This window comes from Notolepis coatsorum (assembly GCF_963971535.1).
Source record: "Notolepis coatsorum genome assembly, chromosome: 1".
Classification (NCBI taxonomy): domain Eukaryota; kingdom Metazoa; phylum Chordata; class Actinopteri; order Aulopiformes; family Paralepididae; genus Notolepis; species Notolepis coatsorum.
In genome coordinates this window covers 23797347-23817649 of record NC_140165.1, presented here as the reverse complement: position 1 = coordinate 23817649, position 20303 = coordinate 23797347, and the positions used below count along the sequence as shown (strand labels likewise).

Genomic DNA, 20303 nt, shown 5'->3' with positions numbered 1-20303 from the left:
CAACTACTCCACAGCTCTATGCACCATAGATCAGGTAGGCTCAGGGAATGGGTTTTAACTCATTCAGCGCCGGTCACGCATATATACGTGTTTGTCCGCCAATCGAATAACGCCAACCACATATATACGTTATTGAATCATTATTTCTTTTATTCGCATATTTCCATCTAAAGATCTAACTCTTCAAGAATGTATGTGAATATAGACCTTTTTCCATGGAATTCAGTTGCTAGAGTAACAAATTGGGTCTGTCAGCTATTGTTATTAGTGAACACTGCAACCACTTGCGCCCATTTATAATGTATATGTTTGACATTTAATTAGTGCCAGATAAATGGCAACTATCGAATAACTGATATTTGGTTGTTATATTATCGATATTCGATAACCGATATTTGGGTATACTATTCTAATGTGGTGTTGCCAGACATCTTGCTGTGCAGGTACTTTACTGTATCTTTTATATTGTGTATCTCCTCTGTTTGGAGTCAGTTGTGTTGTGTCATGTCTGTATGTATGTGTCTTTGGCTGTAGTGTGGGTGTAAGCCCAAGACACATTTCCCAGCTGATGGGACAATAAAGTGACTCTTGACTTGAAAAGGTCTCTATACTTCATACTTATACAGGCAATGACATTCCGGTTAAAGCGAAAGCACCTTGGAACCAACGATGAACAGCAGCGGTTTCTCTCGGCTGAATAGGCAGTGCTGTTCACACCGGTCGTGCGCAGAGCTCAGAGGCACAGGGATGGTTTTGGCATTGATTCGCCAAATCCATGAACAACGTGGAAGCACTGAGGGATTTAAACCGTGAGCTTGATGTGTCTGTTTTGGCCAATGTGTCTGCTTATGCCTCCCGCATTGTTGACAAAAGAGTTTTGTGTGTGTGTCAGTGCAGGGAGATGAACCCAGCCTTCCGGGCGTTCCTGAAGAGAGCAGACAGAACTCTGGCCACACACACGCTGAGGTACATGTGACACACATAAGGGTTTCACACGCAGTCCCTGACCGCTATGAAAACCAGAGAAAAAAAAATGCTCTGAACTTCATAAAAGTCAGTCAAAGCTTATTACCAAAAGCTTCACCAGTGATCTCCAAGACCACGTGGTTATAGGGCTGAGCCCAAACGTTTGAACGTTCTAACCTTCGTTCGTTACGTTGGCATTCGAATTCTAAATCAAAATTTGAATTTTTAATTCTTTTATAAAAAAAATTAAATAAAAAATAAATAAAATCTATTAATTCTGTTTAAACCAATGGGGTTTTTCTTCACAGTTGCAGATAAAGATTAGGTTACACTAATATTATAGTATTAAAAGAAACTGTTATATTCATTAAAGAAAGTTGATTTAATTGATTTAGTTGGGCTGGGGCTTCTCTCTAGGCTGGGTCTGGGGCTGGAAAGTTGATTTAATAAAAAAGAAAAGACTCATTTAATCAGATTAATCACTTTATTCAAATTGAGGATTTAGTTTGAGGATATAAAAATAAATATTATAATTTTTTATTTTTTATTTTTTTTATTAACACATTCTCTGCCACGCTTATATCCATCAATGTTTGATCACTGCCAGCACTGTAAGTCTATGGAGATGTTTACCTTCTTTGCAGGGCTATAACTTTTTAAATTGTATTGCTAAATTGACATTACTATGGCCCATTCAACATCGATTATCTATCGTTCAGGATGTAGGAACGTTTTACTTTTTCATTCACACATTCATATGAAAATACCGTCTAGAGCAGTGGTCACCAACCCGTCGATCGCGATCGACTGGTCGATCTTTGAGACTTTCCCTGTAGATCTTTCCCTGAAAAAAAAAGTTTTTTTAGATCTTTCCCTGAGAGTCCACATTACAGTTCTACTTTTGTTTTGATGTGAAAAGTGACGCTGCACTTAGCACTGACTGCACTTAGCACTGACTGAGAAAGTACACATTACAGTTCTACTTTATAAAATGCTAATTGTAAATATGTTTGTCAATGTTAATAATATGAGAAAGTCCACATTACATTTCTACTTTTGTTTTGATGTGAAAAGTGATGCTGCATAAGATGACTGCACTTAGCACTGACTGAGAGAGTACATATTACAGTTCTACTTTGACGTTTTAATGTTGGACCAAAGCATTGCATGTAATTAGAATACAGGCAAATAAAAGTAATTTAGTTTAAAGTACAATCTTGGCTGTCTTTTTCTCTCAACGTTTCAATAGGTAGATCTTGCCTTCACCAAAAAGAAAAAAAAAGTGATCTTGGGCTTTATCGTTTTCTGCAGTATTTCCTAGAACGTGAGATATAGGCATAACTGCATTAGGGTGACCAGATCCCAATAAACCAAATGTGGGACAAATGGTATGTTTGTGAGGGACAATGTGGGACACCCCCCCCCCCCCCCCAGTGCAGCCCCCTCCCCTTTTTTTGGTGGACTGTCCCTGGCCTGTCGCCTCCTTCAAGGCTCATCCACCACTGTCCTCATTAAAATGACCACAAGCCTAATATGTTTTGCCCTTATTCATATTTTCTTTTTTCCCCCTTTTGTCTCTAATGGGTGTTAAGTACTCAAAATAAATAAAATTACCACCCAGACTTACTATCACTTATGATTATAGGTCTGGACCCGCAGTCTTATCACACACGCACGCACACACACACACACACACACACACACGCACACACACACACACACACACACACACACACACACACACACACACACACACACACACACACACACACACACACACACACACACACACACACACACACACACACACACACACACACACACACACACACACACACACACACACACACACACACACACACAGCTCTCCCCCCTCTCTCTTACTCTGCCCCCCACAGATTCTGGACTAACCCCCTCTGACACACAAAGTAAAGTGTCTGTGTGTACACACACAGACACACACTGCCACTTTACTTTACTGCCATTAATTAGTTTGTTTATTTAGTGTACATCATATTAGTTTACTGCCATATCCATCATCTCACTGCCACTTTACTGCCAGTATTGTATTATTGTATTTTACTGCCATTATTTATTATTCATACTTACTATGTACCACTGCTGCTAAAAGTGTTGCACTAAGTTCTCGTTTACCTCTATTTACATTCACTCATACATTAACTTTTTTTAGCTACTGTCTACATTGTATATATTCCTGTATACTGTCCATATGTTACTTTATAGTGTACTATGTTACTTTATGTTTATAGTGTACTATATGTTACTTTATGTTTATATTAGATCTTGTTCTTTATATACACTGTGGGAAGGCGGGAATGCAATTTAATTTATCTGTATGTCTTGCACATTACAAGAGGTGACAATAAAGCTGACTTTGACTTTTGACTAACAAAAGTAACTCACCAAAACAACTCACACATCCAGGGATTCACACTGGCACTGCAGTGATGAGAGCAGGAACAGTAATGGCACAATAATAAAGTACAGAATACAATTATCTTCCACCTGCACTGATTTGTGGGGGGGGGGGGGGGGGGGTTACCGGTTACATGAACGACTACTCGCATCTTATTTATTGTTATCATTCGTTTTCAATCTAAACCCTTTGGGATTGCTTTCCCCTTTTCAAACTTGGACCAAGCGCTATTCTCTCGTGCTGAGCAGCGGAGATACTGTAACAGCAGCATGTGGAACTGATCTGATCCGTAGCGCGCGTGTATCCCTTGCCTGGGTTCGTTGCGCCAGGCTCGAACGGATCCTCCGCGCGCAACAGCGTTAGGACTTGTTGTCATGTCGCCTGGATGTCCAGGATGCGGTGTCACTCGCGGTCAGATACTAGTAACGTTACCGCGACGCATAGAGGTTCTTCACATTGGCTGGGGGGGGGGGGGGGGGGGGGGCGTTAGCGCGGATGACAACTAATCATGCGGGACATGGTCTCAATTTGCATGACGCGTGAAAAGAGACAGAAATGCTGTGCAATCACGCGCAATGCGTGACGTCTGGTCACCCTAATCATGCGGGACATGGTCTCAATTTGCATGACGCGTGAAAAGAGACAGAAATGCTGTGCAATCACGCACAATGCGTGACGTCTGGTCACCCTAAACTGCATATATTAGATTATCAAATGCCATTTGTTGCCGATCGACGCTATATTAAAAATTTCAACTGTACATGGTCCTAAACGTTATGACTGATCATGCGCGGGTGAACGGAGGGGGGGGGGGGGGGGGGGTCGTTTATAATTCCGTGATAGTCGTTAAATGATTTATGTAGTATGGGTGATATATAGATCAGAGCAGTTTGTATCGATAATGATAAACAAAAATGCTGAAACTCACGTCAGTCTCCTCTTACCCGGGGGGCGATGAGAGTGGAGCAAACATATCCCAGTTATGTGATGGGGATCGAGGCGAACCATTTCCGGTTTGTAAATTACTAATACACGCCCAAATCATGTAGATTATTGAGTTATGGCAACGATCCATATCCACGGTGTGTGTATTGAGTCCCGCGACGATATACGAGTGGCCGGACGGATTAGGGAGACGCACTGAGCTCCAACGGGCATATCCGGTTTTGGCAACTCGCCGATCATCCACCAGGTGGCAGTATTGAAGCGTTGCAGAGTTGTGCTGAGTCCTACAGCATCAGCCAAGGCTCCGTGAGTGAAATATGAATACCATGGCGAAAATATGAAATATGATCAGAATAACGTCGTACGCCGTGATCTGGCAGAATTCACATGAACTTGAAACCCGTTCTAAGCCGTTTTTGGCGGAGAAAGTGTTAAAAACGAAGGTTCGAACATTCATTTGAAAAACCCTGACGAAGTTCGAATCCCAAAAACAGGCTTCGGGGACAGCCTTACATGGTTAAACTCAAACAACAATGAAACAGGCTGAGAAACGATGTAAATACCACGATCAAATCAGCACAAAAATACTTCATCAATGATAAAACTGAGGAAAACAAAAACAAACCCCTGAGAGCTTTAAAAATAACGATAGGTTATGAATATAACCATAGTTCTATGAGTATTAGTGACGCTCAGCGTCAATCTGCACATATCTCACTCCAGTGACGTGCACTGAATAAAAACTTCACAAATGCACCTCTACATACCAGCATCCGTCTGGCCACACCCCCATCTGCTACCTACATAAGCAGGGGTGGGGCCACACACTCATCTCCTTCTCAATAATTTCACCACAAGGTAAGATCAAGGGCCGCAGTGGCGTCTAGACGCTGAGCGTCACTAATACTCATAGCCGTTCTATATCGTATTAGCTGCCGCTCAGCGTCAATCTGCACAACAGGAGCTGAGCGGGAGCTGAAGCTCGACAAATGTACCCCGCTGAGGCCCCCCACAACCATCAGAACCAGGGAGGGCCGAGCCCCCCGACCCTCCCTAATGGAGGGATACCCTCCCTATTGGAGGACGGGAGGGAGACGGATCTGACCGTGCGAAGAGGAACTCGAGCAACTCAACGCACAGGGTGAGCAGACCGTGGCTTGACCCCACGACTACGCACACGCACAACCCGCATGCCACCAGGGAACGAACGGAAGGAACAAACCTTGTTACCGCCCCCAAAATCATGGGGTCAAGAGCAAACTCAACCCTGTGGCAAGGCCGTAGCAGCGGAGTGCGAAGGAAGACCCAGACCCAGAAGGGACTGGATCCCCCCGGAAAAAGGGGGCCCGGAGAGGCCAATGACGCCACAGCATCAAGACCTCACCAGGCGGTCACTAGTGACACCGCCCCCCACATCGCCAGCGTATTCGGACAGGGCCCATCCAAGAGCAGACCCTTCCCCCCACTAGCACGCCGCCTGGCACACTGACCCTGGCATACTCAGGCAGTCAGCATGGCTGTAACTCGAAGCACTCAAGAGGCTACACTACAGCGGGAGCAGGCAGCGCACCGGGGAGACGACCTCCAGAAGAGGCCGATCCCTCAATCCAGGCAGCAGGCACTTGACCCGAGCCTGGAGCACTGCAGACGAGACAGGCGCCAAAGGGGTCAACTAAAAATAGCACCCCGGCGGAAGGGGCGTATGCTGGCATTGTTGAGCACCATGTCAAAGCCTCCACCAAAAAACCCTGATGCTCTAGAGAAGGCTGACACGATTGGCAGACGTGCAGGGGCACACTCAACCGGGTAACCCGGGAGTTGACTCCGCTCCAACACACCAGGGAATCAACCACCCTCTTGGTTCCACATGCGGTGGTTGTTCCTATAACCCCTCAAGAAAAAACTCCAAAACACACCTGCGGGTATACACTGGCTATACCGCAGTACAAGTGTTTTAGTTTTCAAAAAAGGGTTATCCCAGGCCTACGGGTCGACGAAAACAACTTCGGACCGGGCCCGGCGGACCGGGATGCACACAGGGATGCCAGAGGAGGTCTATAAGACCACCCCAACAGCCCCTTCTCAGCCATGCGTAAGAGAGGGGCGAAAAGAATGGAGAACCAGCCCCTTCATGACAGCACAGGGTACAACATGTACCCAACAACAGGGTCTCCATAACGCCCAACCCTGTGACACCCGGGCCGACCCGGCATTTTTCCCCCTGAAAAAAGCACAAGTCCCTCAGGGTACCAGAACAGAAGATCTGCGTCCCCGGCGGACAACGGGTTAACTGACCTGGACCAGCGTGACCAGAACCAGTCCCGTGCCCTAATCACGCCAACATCCCCACTCCAGGAGAGGGGGTAGGTACGCATGTCGATCTAAAACATTATAGAGGGCGCCACCCAGACGGTCCTATTCGTACCGCGCTCAGTGGCCCACCCCAAGGGCGTGAGACCCCTCTACCTATGCTTTGATCTATTCCGTTAACATCCCCCAGATATGAACGAGAATTCGTCGAGACGAACTCCATCCCAGTTGCCCTATAAAAACACAGTTTTAATAACGAGCAACCAAGGCGCACCAGCCTCATGCGTGATTCCTATCAGAAACACCCAGAGCCAGCACTATCGAGACCCAAAACACATCAATGGATAGTCTAACAAGACACCAGATACCATTCCTCCAAGCCGCCTGGGGAACGACAAGAAGCAGTTTTTTTTATTTAAATCTTTTTCAGAAAAAAGAAAAAAATATACGGACATGGGTCCCATGCGACGCGGCTGAGGGAAACACCACCCCGTCAACCACACTTCATAAGAGGGGACGGTGAGCGACGTACCCCTATGACGGGGGGAAACCCATGACTCCACAGACCTGTAAGGCGAGGAGTCAGGGAAACCCTAAACAATACCCTGTCCACCTACTCCAAAAAGGAGAGGACGGGGAACCCCCAGAGAGACTTCCCATGCGAGCTGTATAGATTGAAAAGAAATATTGCAACATTGAGCTATGTAACACTTGGGTTAGGACTCTCCGAAGAGGAGGCTCTGAACCAATACACACTCAATAATCGAATTGAATCGAATACACATACAATAGAGCAGAACTCCTTTTTGAAGTTCTACTCACCTTGACAATCTGAGGAGGAGGTTCTGAAACTCTGAGGAGGCTCCCTCACTGCGAAGGAGGGTCCGAACTCACAGAAGGCTCTTCTCCCTGAGGAGGAGCTTCATGAGGAGGAGGCTCTGACAACTCCCTGAAACAGATCCATAACATGGAACCTGAACAACTCACGGAAGTCTTACCAATAGAAACGCGCTCTACGTACTCTATGGCGGGGGAATTTCCGTGGTGCACACGCCCAATCTTTCAGGGCGTGGAACCAGGAAACTCCCTCCCCCCCCCCTACCCTGTAACGTGCCGAACAGCAACGTGACAGGAACCCTGAAGGACAGGGGGTTTTAACCCCTGACCAATCAGAAAAGGGGAGGAAAGGTTTACCAGTTCACCCCTTTACGACCCCTCACCCCTGATACGATGTAATGACAAAGTAGAGCCATGACCCAGTCATAGTATGCTAAATGAAGCAGCTTCACATAGCTCATGTGCTAACCTGCTATCTGATTTTTACTAAGGAAAAAAACACAGAACACGCTATTTGAAATGGATGCACGTTAGTATGAGCTAATACCTCTGTGTGCAGCTGCAGCGTGCTCACATGACACAATAGCCAATCAATCATTAGGAAACAGAATTTGTCGCTTGTGATAGGCTAGTTCAAGTTTAAATTTTTTTTATAATAATTACGTAGGCTTACAGATAGTGGAAATTAACCCGGGAAGCGTGCAGAAGTGCAATACAAGACTCACAGGCATAGTGAGGCAGGTGTCTAATGTGAAATACATAAGCATGGCTGTAAGCAAAACTAGATTTTAGGTCTGTGATGGAAAGTGATTGTTAACCTTATATTTATTTGTATGTATATATATATATATATATATATATATATATATATATATATATATATATATATATATATATATATATATATATAATAAAAAATATATATATATATTTCTTTTTTTGCGATGTCCTTAGGTGCGAAGCCCTGTGCGACCGCACCAATCGCACGCCCCTTGCGGCGGCCCTGGGCCTGTAACAGTGTGTGTAACAGTGTGTGTGTGTCCGTCTGTCTATCTATTTGTGTGTGTACCTGTGTGTGTACCTGTGTGTGTGTGTGTGTGTGTGTGTGTGTGTGTGTTTCCAGCCTTCAGGAGCTGTTGCTGTGTCCAGTATGGAGAGTAGAGGAGTATGTGACTCTCCTCCAGGCTCTGTGTCGACACACACCCCACGGCCACCACGACCGCACACACCTCGCCTCTGCCCTCGACACACTGCTGCGATACCGGGAGTTCATATGCAAGGTGTGGCGTGAGGCCAGGCAGCGTATAGATTATTACCACTTTATCCGTCTGTCAACGTGATGGTATCCTGAGGGTTTATGGATTACGAATCGTGATATACTGTACATTTTAGTTGTGCAAATGAATAATTCATTTATTTCATTATAATAATCATTTATATAATAATTCATTACGCTTTACAACGTAGGGTGGAAATTGCCTCCTTCACCACCACTGGTAGCACCCAACCCCCTACTCTTTACGATAGGCGTCCTGGGTTCTTTAACGACTTATTGACTTATTATACTGTGAGTTTATCCAGACCTCTCTTGGCCTGAGGTGTGGCCAGCAGTAGCAACCCCTCCCCCCAAACCGCTCAACTCTGTTGCAAACAATGCAGAATGACATGTAGCCAACCAGTGTTGAAAATGATGTATTTTGTGTACATTTGACTGTGATCGCAGATCAATGTCTTGCAAGGTACCCACAGCAGCTTTCATGTAACACACACTACACACACACACACACACAAACAAGCGCACACACACACACACACACACAAACACGCGCACACACACACACACACACACACACACACACACACACACACACACACACACACACACATACACACACACGCCCGCACAAACATACACGCACGCACGCACACACACACACACACACACACACACACACACACACACACACACACACACACACACACACACACACACACACACACACACACACACACACACAAATTAAATCATGTTATCTCCTCCTCTGTCTCAGCTGAAAGGAAACTCCGAGAGAGACAAACAGATACGGGAGACTCAGAAGATGATTCAAGGCTGTCCGGTAAGCAACACAAACACACGCACACACAAACACACACACACACACACACACACACACACACACACACACACACACACACACACACACACACACACACACACACACACACACACACACACACACACACACACACACACACACACACACACACACACACACACACACACACACACACACACACACACACACACACACACACAAAGTTAGGTAACAGTAGCATGCCGCCAGATAATAATGTTAGTGAGGACATGTCCTTTTGTGCAGAAAGACATTGGTCCTCCACTCTCAGGAACACCTCTGGTGGCACCGGGGAACAGCGGTCAGCACCGGTGCCTCACAGGAAGGTTCTGCGTGGGCTTCCTCCTGGTTCTCCGGTCTCCTCCCGCATCATAAAATACATGCATGCTAGGTATATCCTGCTATTACCCTTGACCAAGGTCCTGGCATTAGAAAGTGGAGTTGGTCCCTGGATGACTGTCTGTGGCTGTCCTACTGCTCTCTAAGTGGTTAGGATGGGTCACATGCTGCGGAGGAATAGGTTCCCCTCATGAACAGTAACGTCTCACTTACCTAACTTTGTGTGTGTGCGTGTACGTGTGCGTGTGTGTGTGTGTGTGTTTGCGTGCGCGCGCGTGTGTGTGTAGAACCTCTGTGAGGGGAGCAGACATATGATCGCCACTCTGGATGCTGCTCTGCTAAGAAGCCATGATGACCACATTCCTGATTCTCTCAGGTGATAACACACACACACACACACACACACACACACACACACACAATTTGAACAGCTGTCCGTCTGTCTGTGTCTTACTGTATGCTGTCCCGTATATATATATATAGAGAGAGAGAGAGAGAGAGAGAGAGAGAGAGAGAGAGAGAGAGAGAGAGAGAGAGAGAGAGAGAGAGAGAGAGAGAGCTCAGCCCTTATGTGGGTGGGTGAATGTAAAAAGTTCCTAACGTTTTCCTTCCCCTATTCTTTCATGCACACTTTATTCATTGTTTTAAATTATTATTTTCTTTTAAGTTATTTTGTGCATCACTCTGTTTTGAATTTGATGCAAATTTGCAATGCATGAGGGTCATCCTTTTGTGTTAAATGGCTGCATAAGGCTTTGTGTCCACCGGGGACGTTTTTTTCAAGGCGGACCGCTTTGAAAAGCAAAAATTTGCATGCTCAGAGCGTTTTCCTGAGTCCCGTGGCTCCGCCACTTGCTCGATGTTGATTGGTCGGTCGAAAAAAGTTACCTTGATGAGCGCCGCTCCTCTCCAAAAGTTGAACTAGTTTCAACTTTAGGCACTGGGAGCGCTCCGCCCAAAAACGCTGGCCGCCGAGAGCGCAAAAACGCGAGGCGCGGCGCTGGGAAAAGGAGCGCGCCTGTCACGTCTGTAGCATAGAAATTAATGACAGAAAGGAGCTGACAACTCATAAAACGTCCCCGGTCGACACGGGCCCTAAAGCAAGCATTTGTTTACTCTCATGTTGATAAGAGTATTAAAACTTAAAAAATATCCGTTTAAGGTAGATTTAGAACAGATACAAAAATATGCGATTAATTTGCGATTCATCACGATTGACTATGGACACTCATGTGATTAATCAGATCAAATATTTTAATAGATTGACAGCCTTAATCTGTACATATCCCTTACCTATTCTTGCTAGTTACCCTGCTGGCCAGTATGACTACTACCATACTGTCTTTATACCAGTATCACTGTACATAATAATACTACAGTACAACTCTGTAAATACATCTGATTAGCACTATTACTCACTAGTACTCGTTTATATATTCTATACCCACCTGTACATTGTATATTGCTATTGCACTTTACTGTTAGAATTTGCACTCTGGTTGGATGGCAAACCTTTTTTCATTGTACTGTATAATGACAATACATTTGAATCTAACATTATGTAATGGAACACTTAATAACATGTTGTTTAATGTAATTTAATTGTGTTTGTGTGTGTGTGTGTGTGTGTGTGTGTGTGTGTGTGTGTGTGTGTGTGTGTGTGTGTGTGTGTGCGTGAATGCGTGTGTGCGTGTGTGTGTGTGTGTGTGTGTGTGTGTGTGTGTGTGTGTGTGTGTGTGTGTGTGTGTGTGTGTGTGTGTGTGTGTGTGTGTGTGTGTGTGTGTGTGTGTGTGTGTGTGTGCGTGCGCGTGCGTGCGTGCGCGTGTGTCTAGGACATATGAGCAGGCGGCTGACGTGGGCCTGTTCCTGTTTAGTGATGCCTTGGTCCTGACGAAGAGGAGGGTGTGTCACGCGGCCTTCACGCTCGCTCGCCGCAGCACACACACGTTCCTGGCCTCGGTCGCCCTCACCAGCCTCGCCGCCAGAGAGATCACACACACCCGCTGTGAGTGGTGAACACTGGGAGGGAAATTAACCCTGAGTGTAGATCAGTGGTTCTCAAACCACGGGTCGCAACCCAAATTGGGGTCGCGGGTAGGTGACAGTGGGGTTGCGCATTGGAAAGTAAAAAAAAAAATATATATATATATAATATATATATATATATATATATATATAAATATATATAATATATATAATATATATATATATATATATATATAAATATATATTTTTAAATATATATTGTTATGTACCAGGAGCTGATCACTCCTGTGTCACTGTGCAGGCAGGCCTGATTACTCCTGTGTCACGGGGCATGCAGGTGAGGGCTGCCAATTAGCCAATTAGTGCTGATTGGTTACCTGCTGGGAGCTTTAAAGCCAGCCCTAGTAACACACATGCAGAGTCGGTGCTTAGAGGAAGAGCTCTCACATTCTTCCAGTCCGTGTCCGTTGGGTTTACATTAGTACATTAGTTTACATTTACATTAATAGTTCCTTGATATAGTAGCATTTTGAGTTAGAGCACAGGGTTTTGGTGTTGGTTTGCACATAGGTTGCGTGCCCACGAGCCAGGGTCGTAACAATATATATATATATATATATATTTTGTGTTCTGGCAACATATTTTGGCTAAATATGCCTCGTTTTATAAATGTGTATCAATACAATAGTGCTGTAATTACATTTTATAATAAATATGCATGCTCATATTTTGATATTCCTTAATTCCACGTTGAAATTACGCAATACATTTATGTGTGGGGTCCCCAAAAAAATGCTAAATAAAATGGGGTCACGGTATGAAAATGTCCACGTTTCTCTCTTTGCCTCACTCTTTCTACATCTCTATCTCTCCCTCACTCTCTTTCTCTCTATTCATCTCTCTCTCTGTCCCATTTATCTCTCTCTCCCCCATTCCTCTCTATCTCTCTCTCTCGTGCTCTCTCTCTCTCCCATATCTCTCTCTCTCTCTCTCTCCCCCATATCTCTCTTCCTCTCTCTCTTTCTCTCTCACTAGATGTGTGTAATGGGTTTGTCCTGGAGAGTCCTAGCCGCGCCTGGGTGTGTGCAACTGAGAGAGAAGAGGAGAGGCAGTGTTTCCTTGTCACCCTGCGCTCTGCCATTCACAACGCTGTGACGGAGAGCTAGTGTATGAAGGCACTGGGATCTTTCTATGAATTCATTTTAAACACATTTACCATAAGCTTATAAGTTATAACTAGGGATGTTCGATGTTGGCTTTTTTTTTTTTTTTTTACTCATATCCGATATACCAATATTGTCCAACTCTTAATTTCCGATACCGATATCAACCGATACCGATATAATATAGGATATTATTATTATTATTATTATTATTATTATTATTATTATTATTATTATTATTATTATTATTATTATTATTATTATTATTATTATTATTATTATTATTATTATTATTATTATTATTATTATTATTATTATTATTATTATTATTATTATTATTATTATTATTATTATTATTATTATTATTATTATTATTATTATTATTATTATTATTATTATTATTATGTGGTGTTTCCTCCCACAAAAAACTGAATAATTTCACGTAATTAACATTACATATCTCTTGTCGTGGAATTAACACAACATTATGCATACTTTTGACAATAAATAAAGTAATAATTTGTTCTTACTTGCTTGCCTGGGCAAATAAAGGTTAAATACATTCAAACAATTTTTTTTTTTAAACCGATACCGATAATTTCCGATATTACATTTTAATGCCAATATTGGCAGATAATAGCGGTAGGCCAATAATATCGGACATCTCTACTTATAACCAAAGAAGATGTCCAGGAAGATACGGGAGAGAGACTGATATAAAACATAGAGACCCTTTCTCTGTATGAGAAACCGATGTGACTGGAAACTTAACCGTCTGCCCTTCTGCCAAAGGACAAGTGTCTCCGACCCAAAGGACATTTTTGGTATTGTCATGTCCGAGGGATGACCACTCTGCAACATTATGGAAACACAGAGCTTTAGATTGTCTTATTTATTTCCTTGTGCACTACCTCAGATCAGCCATGTGGTGGCAGTGGTGGACTCTTAGAGAAGTCTCATTCAGTTTTAAAAGCCCAGTGTTGGTGTTTAATTTTTTTCACCGACACGGTGGTATAGTGGTTAACACTGTTGCCTCAAAGCTAGAAGGTCCTGGGTTCGATTCCCACTTGGGAACCAGGTTGCCGTGTTGCCAGGTACCCAGGTGGGGTATCTCCTGGGCCTTAATGTGTGGAGTTTGCATGTTCTTCCCGTGCTCGCAAGGGTTTCCCCTCCCAATAAGATAAACCCAATGGAAAAACATGCACAACAGATCGCTAACACTATGGAGCACTTGGATCTGTCCCCGGGCGCGGCCCACACCACAGCCCATGCCCTGGGGGGAAGGACGCCGGGATGGGTCAAGTGCAGAGAGACCTTTCATCTGCGACCCTGTGTGTGTGTGTGTGTGTGTGTGTGTGTGTGTGTGTGTGTGTGTGTGTGTGTGTGTGTGTGTGTGTGTGTGTGTGTGTGTGTGTGTGTGTGTGTGTGTGTGTGTGTGTGTGTGTGTGTGTGTGTGTGTGTGTGTGTGTGTGTGTGTCGCCCATCTCGCATCTGTGTGTTAATCTGCATGACAAATAAAGACATCTCTCTACTTTATGTCTTCACACACAAGTGTGCTGAAGGGTAAGATAGCAGTCCCAGTGTTATACACACACACACACACACACCTGGACTTCAGGCGAAAGGCAGCCCCCCCCCCCCCCCACCCTAATCAATCTGGGAGGCACCCCGGTGGCCTCTGTGGAGTCCTGCCGCTTCCTCGGCATGACACTCTCCCGGGACCTGAAATGGGAGCTGAACATCAACGCTCTCAATAAGAAGGCCCGGAAGAGGATGTTCTTCCTGCGTCAGCTGAGGAAGTTCAGGCTGCCGAGGACCATGATGGCTCAGTTCTACACCTCCATCATTGAGTCCATCCTCACCCTCTCCATCATCACCTGGTTTCCTGCGGCCACGGTCAAGGACAAGACCGGCGGAGAGGGTGATCGGCTGCGCCCTTCCCTCCCTCGAGTCCCTATATTCCACCAGGGCCTTGAGGAGGGCTATGAAGATCATAGCAGACCCCGCCCACCCGGGTCATAACCTCTTCACCATGCTCCCCCACGGCAGACGGCTACGGCTGCCCAAGACATTAAAAACCTGTCACAGACTTAGTTTCTTCCCCTCAGCAGCTCCCTTAGCAAATTAGTAGCAAATTAGTCCGGTGTCCCCCTGCTCCCCCCCCCCCCCCCCCTCCTGCTATGGGAACACACATACACACATGTTTATAGCCTAGGCCTACCCCAACACACATCCTGCCGACAAAGTCCTTTTCCTGAATTTCCCCAAGGGGATCAATAAAGGAATATCTTATCTTATCTTATATGAATAAGGGGACGACGACTTTGAATAAAACAATGAACTTCATGAAACATACATGTGCAATAATAACTTTATTCACCATGACTTGTAGCCCATAATTATACTTAATATGGCGACTAACTCACGGTGTGTTTAATGGTAAGACCCACTGAGGGACAATAACGGACCCAGTCTTTTACAGATTATTTTTCTTGTGTATCCTGTGCCCTGGTTCTTAGGCTACGACTTAGTGGCGCGAGAATAATCTCTTATCAGCTTTCTGATTCCGCTGTTAAATCACTCCATTACGCTAACAATGTCTGCAAACAGTGCAACCGTGTTTTACAATCCTGCCGCTGACCTTGACCAACGTACTGCGACTGGAGTCAGTCCCCCATGGTGCCCTGCGGCTGCTCACTGAGGTTAGGATGGGTCAAATGATGAGGGCATGTTTCCCTGCGGGGATTAATAAAGTATAACTTAAAAATACATCAGGTACTGTACCAGGAATGATTTTCAGGACTCGTGACTCGACTTGGATTTGAGCACTGATGACTCGAACTTGGACTTGGACTCGAGCATTGACTGCATTCGGACTCGGAAGGTGCAGACGATGACTCGACTTGTTAATTGATACATTTTATAAAAAAAAATTTAATATGCCCTAATCATTTGGCATGAGATATTGATGGCTAGTGCATTTGTTTGGCTATTGTGTCACAAAGTAAATAAACCCCCTTTGAAATGGTGACCGCTGTGCCTTATGTTAATGTAGCCTTTTTTATTTATTTGTGTGTCAGCTCTTTGACTGCCAGAGTGGCGTGGACTCAACCTTGATGACTTGGACTCGGACTAGGGTAATGGGGACTCGACTCGGGCTCTTCTTTGGTGACTCGTACTTGGACTCAGACTCGAACACTGGGGACTCAAGATTTAGTGACTCGACCACAACACTGACTGTGAGATGAAGATACTACCCAAGCTGTTGCTTGAAAAGACACTTAATTATGGCCTAATTTATCTAAAACCCCACCCTCTTTTCCTAATTCTCCAATCACAACTGTTGCTCCCCTCAGACAAGGTCAATCTCACATCCTTTCAACAAGGATCATCGGCTGAAAAGGTTCCATTATTCACAGTAATCGGTCGAGGCACACATCCCGACGCAAGGTATAAAAATGCTTTATTGATAACCAAAAATAACACGAAATGTTACATTTTACAGATTATCACTAAAGAGGATAACATGACAGCACATCAACAACAATACATTTGTATGTACATTATTGCCACCTATATAAAAAAAAAAAAAAAACATCCACGTGTTCCATTCATAGAATTGGATGAAACTGATGGGTCGTACTACAGCAAATACAATACTCAGTACAAATGGGAATATCACATCTATTATCTTTCCAAGATATTAGCATATCACAATATTTAATCTAATGTTATTCGTAGCTACAATGTATTGATCTATTCAGCTCACAGTGCCTACTGGGCACACATAAATCAGTAACAATGAGTGTGAATGAAGTTATAGTTAAGTAGCGTCTACTAATTCACCATATTTTTCTTATTTCTTTCTTATTTGTATTTTTTTATTACTCAGCAATACAGTGTCTACACATTGAGCATGAAACCAGCTTGTTGTGGTTGGCAGTCATTACAGCGCTGTCGACCAGGATTCCGAAACGGTTCGTTCGATGTCTCTTCAGACTAGAAAGATGCAAAACTTTGACACTTTGAATTTAGTCGTTTGGTTTTCTCCACAACGTCGAAGATTTCTCACGAAGAACAACAAAGAAAAGCAAAACAAATATTTGACCGTCGGTTTCCTTGAAAGGGCAAGTTGGCGCCCCTCTGGGAGACCAGCCACCTCGCCATCCTCAACTATGAAGAAAAAGCAATAGAATAGAGTTTTTATTCTTTTAATCTATGGTCCAGACTACGTGTGTGTGTAACGGATCGGTTGGGACGTGCCCCGAGTGGGAGTTGAACCCCGGTCTCCCGCGTGACGGGCGGCATCACGGACCACTATACCAAGAGGTGAACTCACTTCTAAGTAATGGGTCTAGACGCCTCTGGGGGAGTGAGTTTACTTGCAGTGCCGCTGCCGTCCACAGTCACTTCACTATACAAGTCCCTCGTGACTGTAGGATAGACACACGGCACTCCGTTACATGTGCATAAAAAAGTATACAAATAAAACCACCTTCTCCACAATGCAGCGAGGAGCCCCGGGGGAGAAGAATGACCCACTATAGTATTCAACGACGATCACAGTCTTCTATTGGCCAGGTTCAGGTTGTTGTTGTTGTGGTTGGCTGCGGTCGTCGGCCCGCTGTGCTCTTTCCCAGCGGGTGGAGGAGGACGCTGCTGCTGCGCCGGACTCACCGTGCTGTTTGTCCCTTTCGGGGAGCCGTAGCCTCGAGGCTTGGGGATCCTGGTGGGCCCCGGTCGTCGGAATGCTTCCAGAGGTATCTGGGAGGACAGAGAGGGGTAGAAGATGATGGAATAACAAGTTAGAGCCCGTTATGTTATAGTAATACGTAATATATTTACATATTGTATAGAAAATGTAATGTGTACCTATTACACGACATACGTACATATATTACATTTATATATATAAAAAAAAATTACTTTAAACATTTTCAGAAAACCTTTAAGTTCCCCTGCTGGGGATCAAACTCTAACTTGACGTGTTAACCATAACCGTTAAGCGAATGTTAAAACTAACTTCAACTCTATCATCATAGTGGTGAGAGCACCCGCAATGATTGTAGGTTCAACTCCTCCTGGTTGAGGTGTTTGTTTTGGACCTTTGACGATACAATATGTAAATATATTACTTGTGGCTATAACATAACGATAGGTTATGTATATAACCTAGTTATATTAGTATTGGCTGAGCGTCCCGGTCTAGCCTATTGAGATACCCCTTATCTCCTATGGTACCTAATGTACCCCATGAACAACTAAATGCACCCCACCTGAGGGCCCCGCCCCTATGGAGGCATAGCCTATATAACCATGACTCTGGTCACCAAACACTCTTCCTCGCCAAATCTCGTTCCAGCAAAAGATCCCTCAAAAGGGAACTCAGGGCCGCGTAGAGCGGGACGCTCAGCCAATACTAATATAACTAGGTTATATACATAACCTATCGTTATATATCGTATGGCTATCGCGTCCCGCTCTAGCCTATTGAGATATGGGTTAGAGCGGACGCGAGACCCGACAGATGTACCCCCTGAGGACCCGTAAGCCCACATCAAGGGGTGCGGGGAGCCCTGTCACCCCATCCTTCCTAGTGAAGGGGGGGCGCAGTCAACTCCACCTGAATGCGAACAAGAGGGAACCAGAACCCCTTGAACACACCGCACAGGCGGAACCACGTGTGACTCAACACACTGTGGCCCAACCCACACACTCCTGCTACCCTACCAAAGGACGGGAAGCAGGGAAGGTCACAGACCCCAGAACCGCCTGGGAGACAGAACCCCCGGTCATGTCCATGAGGCAAAACCTTACAAAGGGGCCCGGGGAGGACCATGAAGCAGCAGCACAGATGTCCTCCACCGAGGCCCCACCCAGGAGAGCGGCAGAGGCAGCCACCCCATGATCGGAGTGCGCCCTGACGCCCCCAGGGGGATCCTGCCCAGCCAACGTGTAGCAGAGGGCAATGCCCTCGCACAACCAATGGGACAGGCGCTGTTCGATAGTGCCTTACCGGCATGAGAACCACCGTGACAGACAAAAAGCTGAACGGTGACCCCGAGGTCCTGAGTACGGCTGAGGCAATTCCCAAAGCACGGACCGGACATGACAGGTGAAGGCCCGCATCTAACTCACCACCGTGAGGAGGGGGATGAAACGCCTGAACCACAATATCCCTGGAGCGGAAGAACTCCGGATATTTACAGGCACGAATGCAGGATTAGGCCGCAGAGTGGCACCGCAATCGGAACGAAAGACAGGCACTCTGGGCGTACCGAGAGAGCACAAAGCACACCCACGCGTCAGCGGAGGTGACGGCCAGCAAGAACGCGGTCTTGAACGACAGCTGTTCCAACGGCGCCTGCTCGAGCAGCTCAAACGGGGCCAAGGACAACCGACCGAGGACCAGTTGAAGATCCCAAGTCGGAGCCCAGGAGCGTTGCACCGGCTTAACGAGTCGAGCGCCAACCAGGAAACGCTTCACAAGAGGGTGGCTGAACAAGACATCCCCTCAACCCCTCATGATAGGAGGATATAGCTGCTGCATATACCCTCACCGTCGAAGCCGACAGTCTATCAAGGAGAGACTGGAGGTAACTAAGGACAGCATCCAGGGGGCAGGAGACTGAGTCCCGGCCCCCCGCCTTACACCACACTTGGAACATACGTCATCTGCCCGCGTAAGCGCGACAGTGGAGGGAGCATGCGCATTCCGGATGGTAACACCATCAGGATCAAGAACCTGCGCCCCTCAACGTACCCGTCCCAACAACTGACCTAACAGATGTATGGGGAAGAATCCCTGGCGGCATGGCATTGGTCCCAGACCTGCCTGGCTATGTCCAGACGTAATCCTCACCCGTCAAGATGAGGACCGCCCCGCGACAGTACACCTGCACCCACATTCTCCCTGCCGGGGATGTGGGGAGCCCTCAGGCCGCGCAGATGGAGGACGCCCATAGCCAGCCGCCCGCCGCCTGGTGCAGACAGGGGGAGCGTACTCCTCCCTGTCTGTCGATACACGACACTGACGTCGTATCGTCCGTCCTGATCAACACCATTTGTGGACCAGAAGGACCGCTTTCAACACCAACACATTGAACGTAGCGCAGACCGGGCAGCATGGTTTGCCAGCTGCCCCCTACTGCGTTGGCCCGACGCGTCACCAGCGAGGGAGGCGTC

General features: G+C 45.8%; 2 protein-coding genes across 2 annotated transcripts in view; one reads left to right on the top strand and one right to left on the bottom strand.

Annotated features, from left to right (window-relative positions):
* Positions 1 to 13121, top strand: part of ect2l (epithelial cell transforming 2 like) — a gene marked incomplete at both ends in the record, with an annotated part of 53226 nt that extends 40105 nt beyond the window's left edge. Inside the window, 6 exon segments of the mRNA XM_084312481.1 lie at positions 893 to 966; positions 8619 to 8775; positions 9547 to 9612; positions 10257 to 10345; positions 11802 to 11974; positions 12991 to 13121. Of these exon segments, the coding sequence (XP_084168607.1) occupies positions 893 to 966; positions 8619 to 8775; positions 9547 to 9612; positions 10257 to 10345; positions 11802 to 11974; positions 12991 to 13121 (690 nt within the window).
* A 3533-nt stretch (positions 13122 to 16654) lies between these two features.
* The window catches only part of LOC311232942 (filamin A-interacting protein 1-like), a 32979-nt gene continuing 29330 nt past the window's right edge, over positions 16655 to 20303 (bottom strand). Inside the window, exon 3 of the mRNA XM_084319779.1 lies at positions 16655 to 17882. Coding sequence (XP_084175905.1) covers positions 17679 to 17882 — 204 coding nt within the window. The 3' untranslated portion in view covers positions 16655 to 17678. The remainder of the gene's footprint in view (positions 17883 to 20303) is intronic.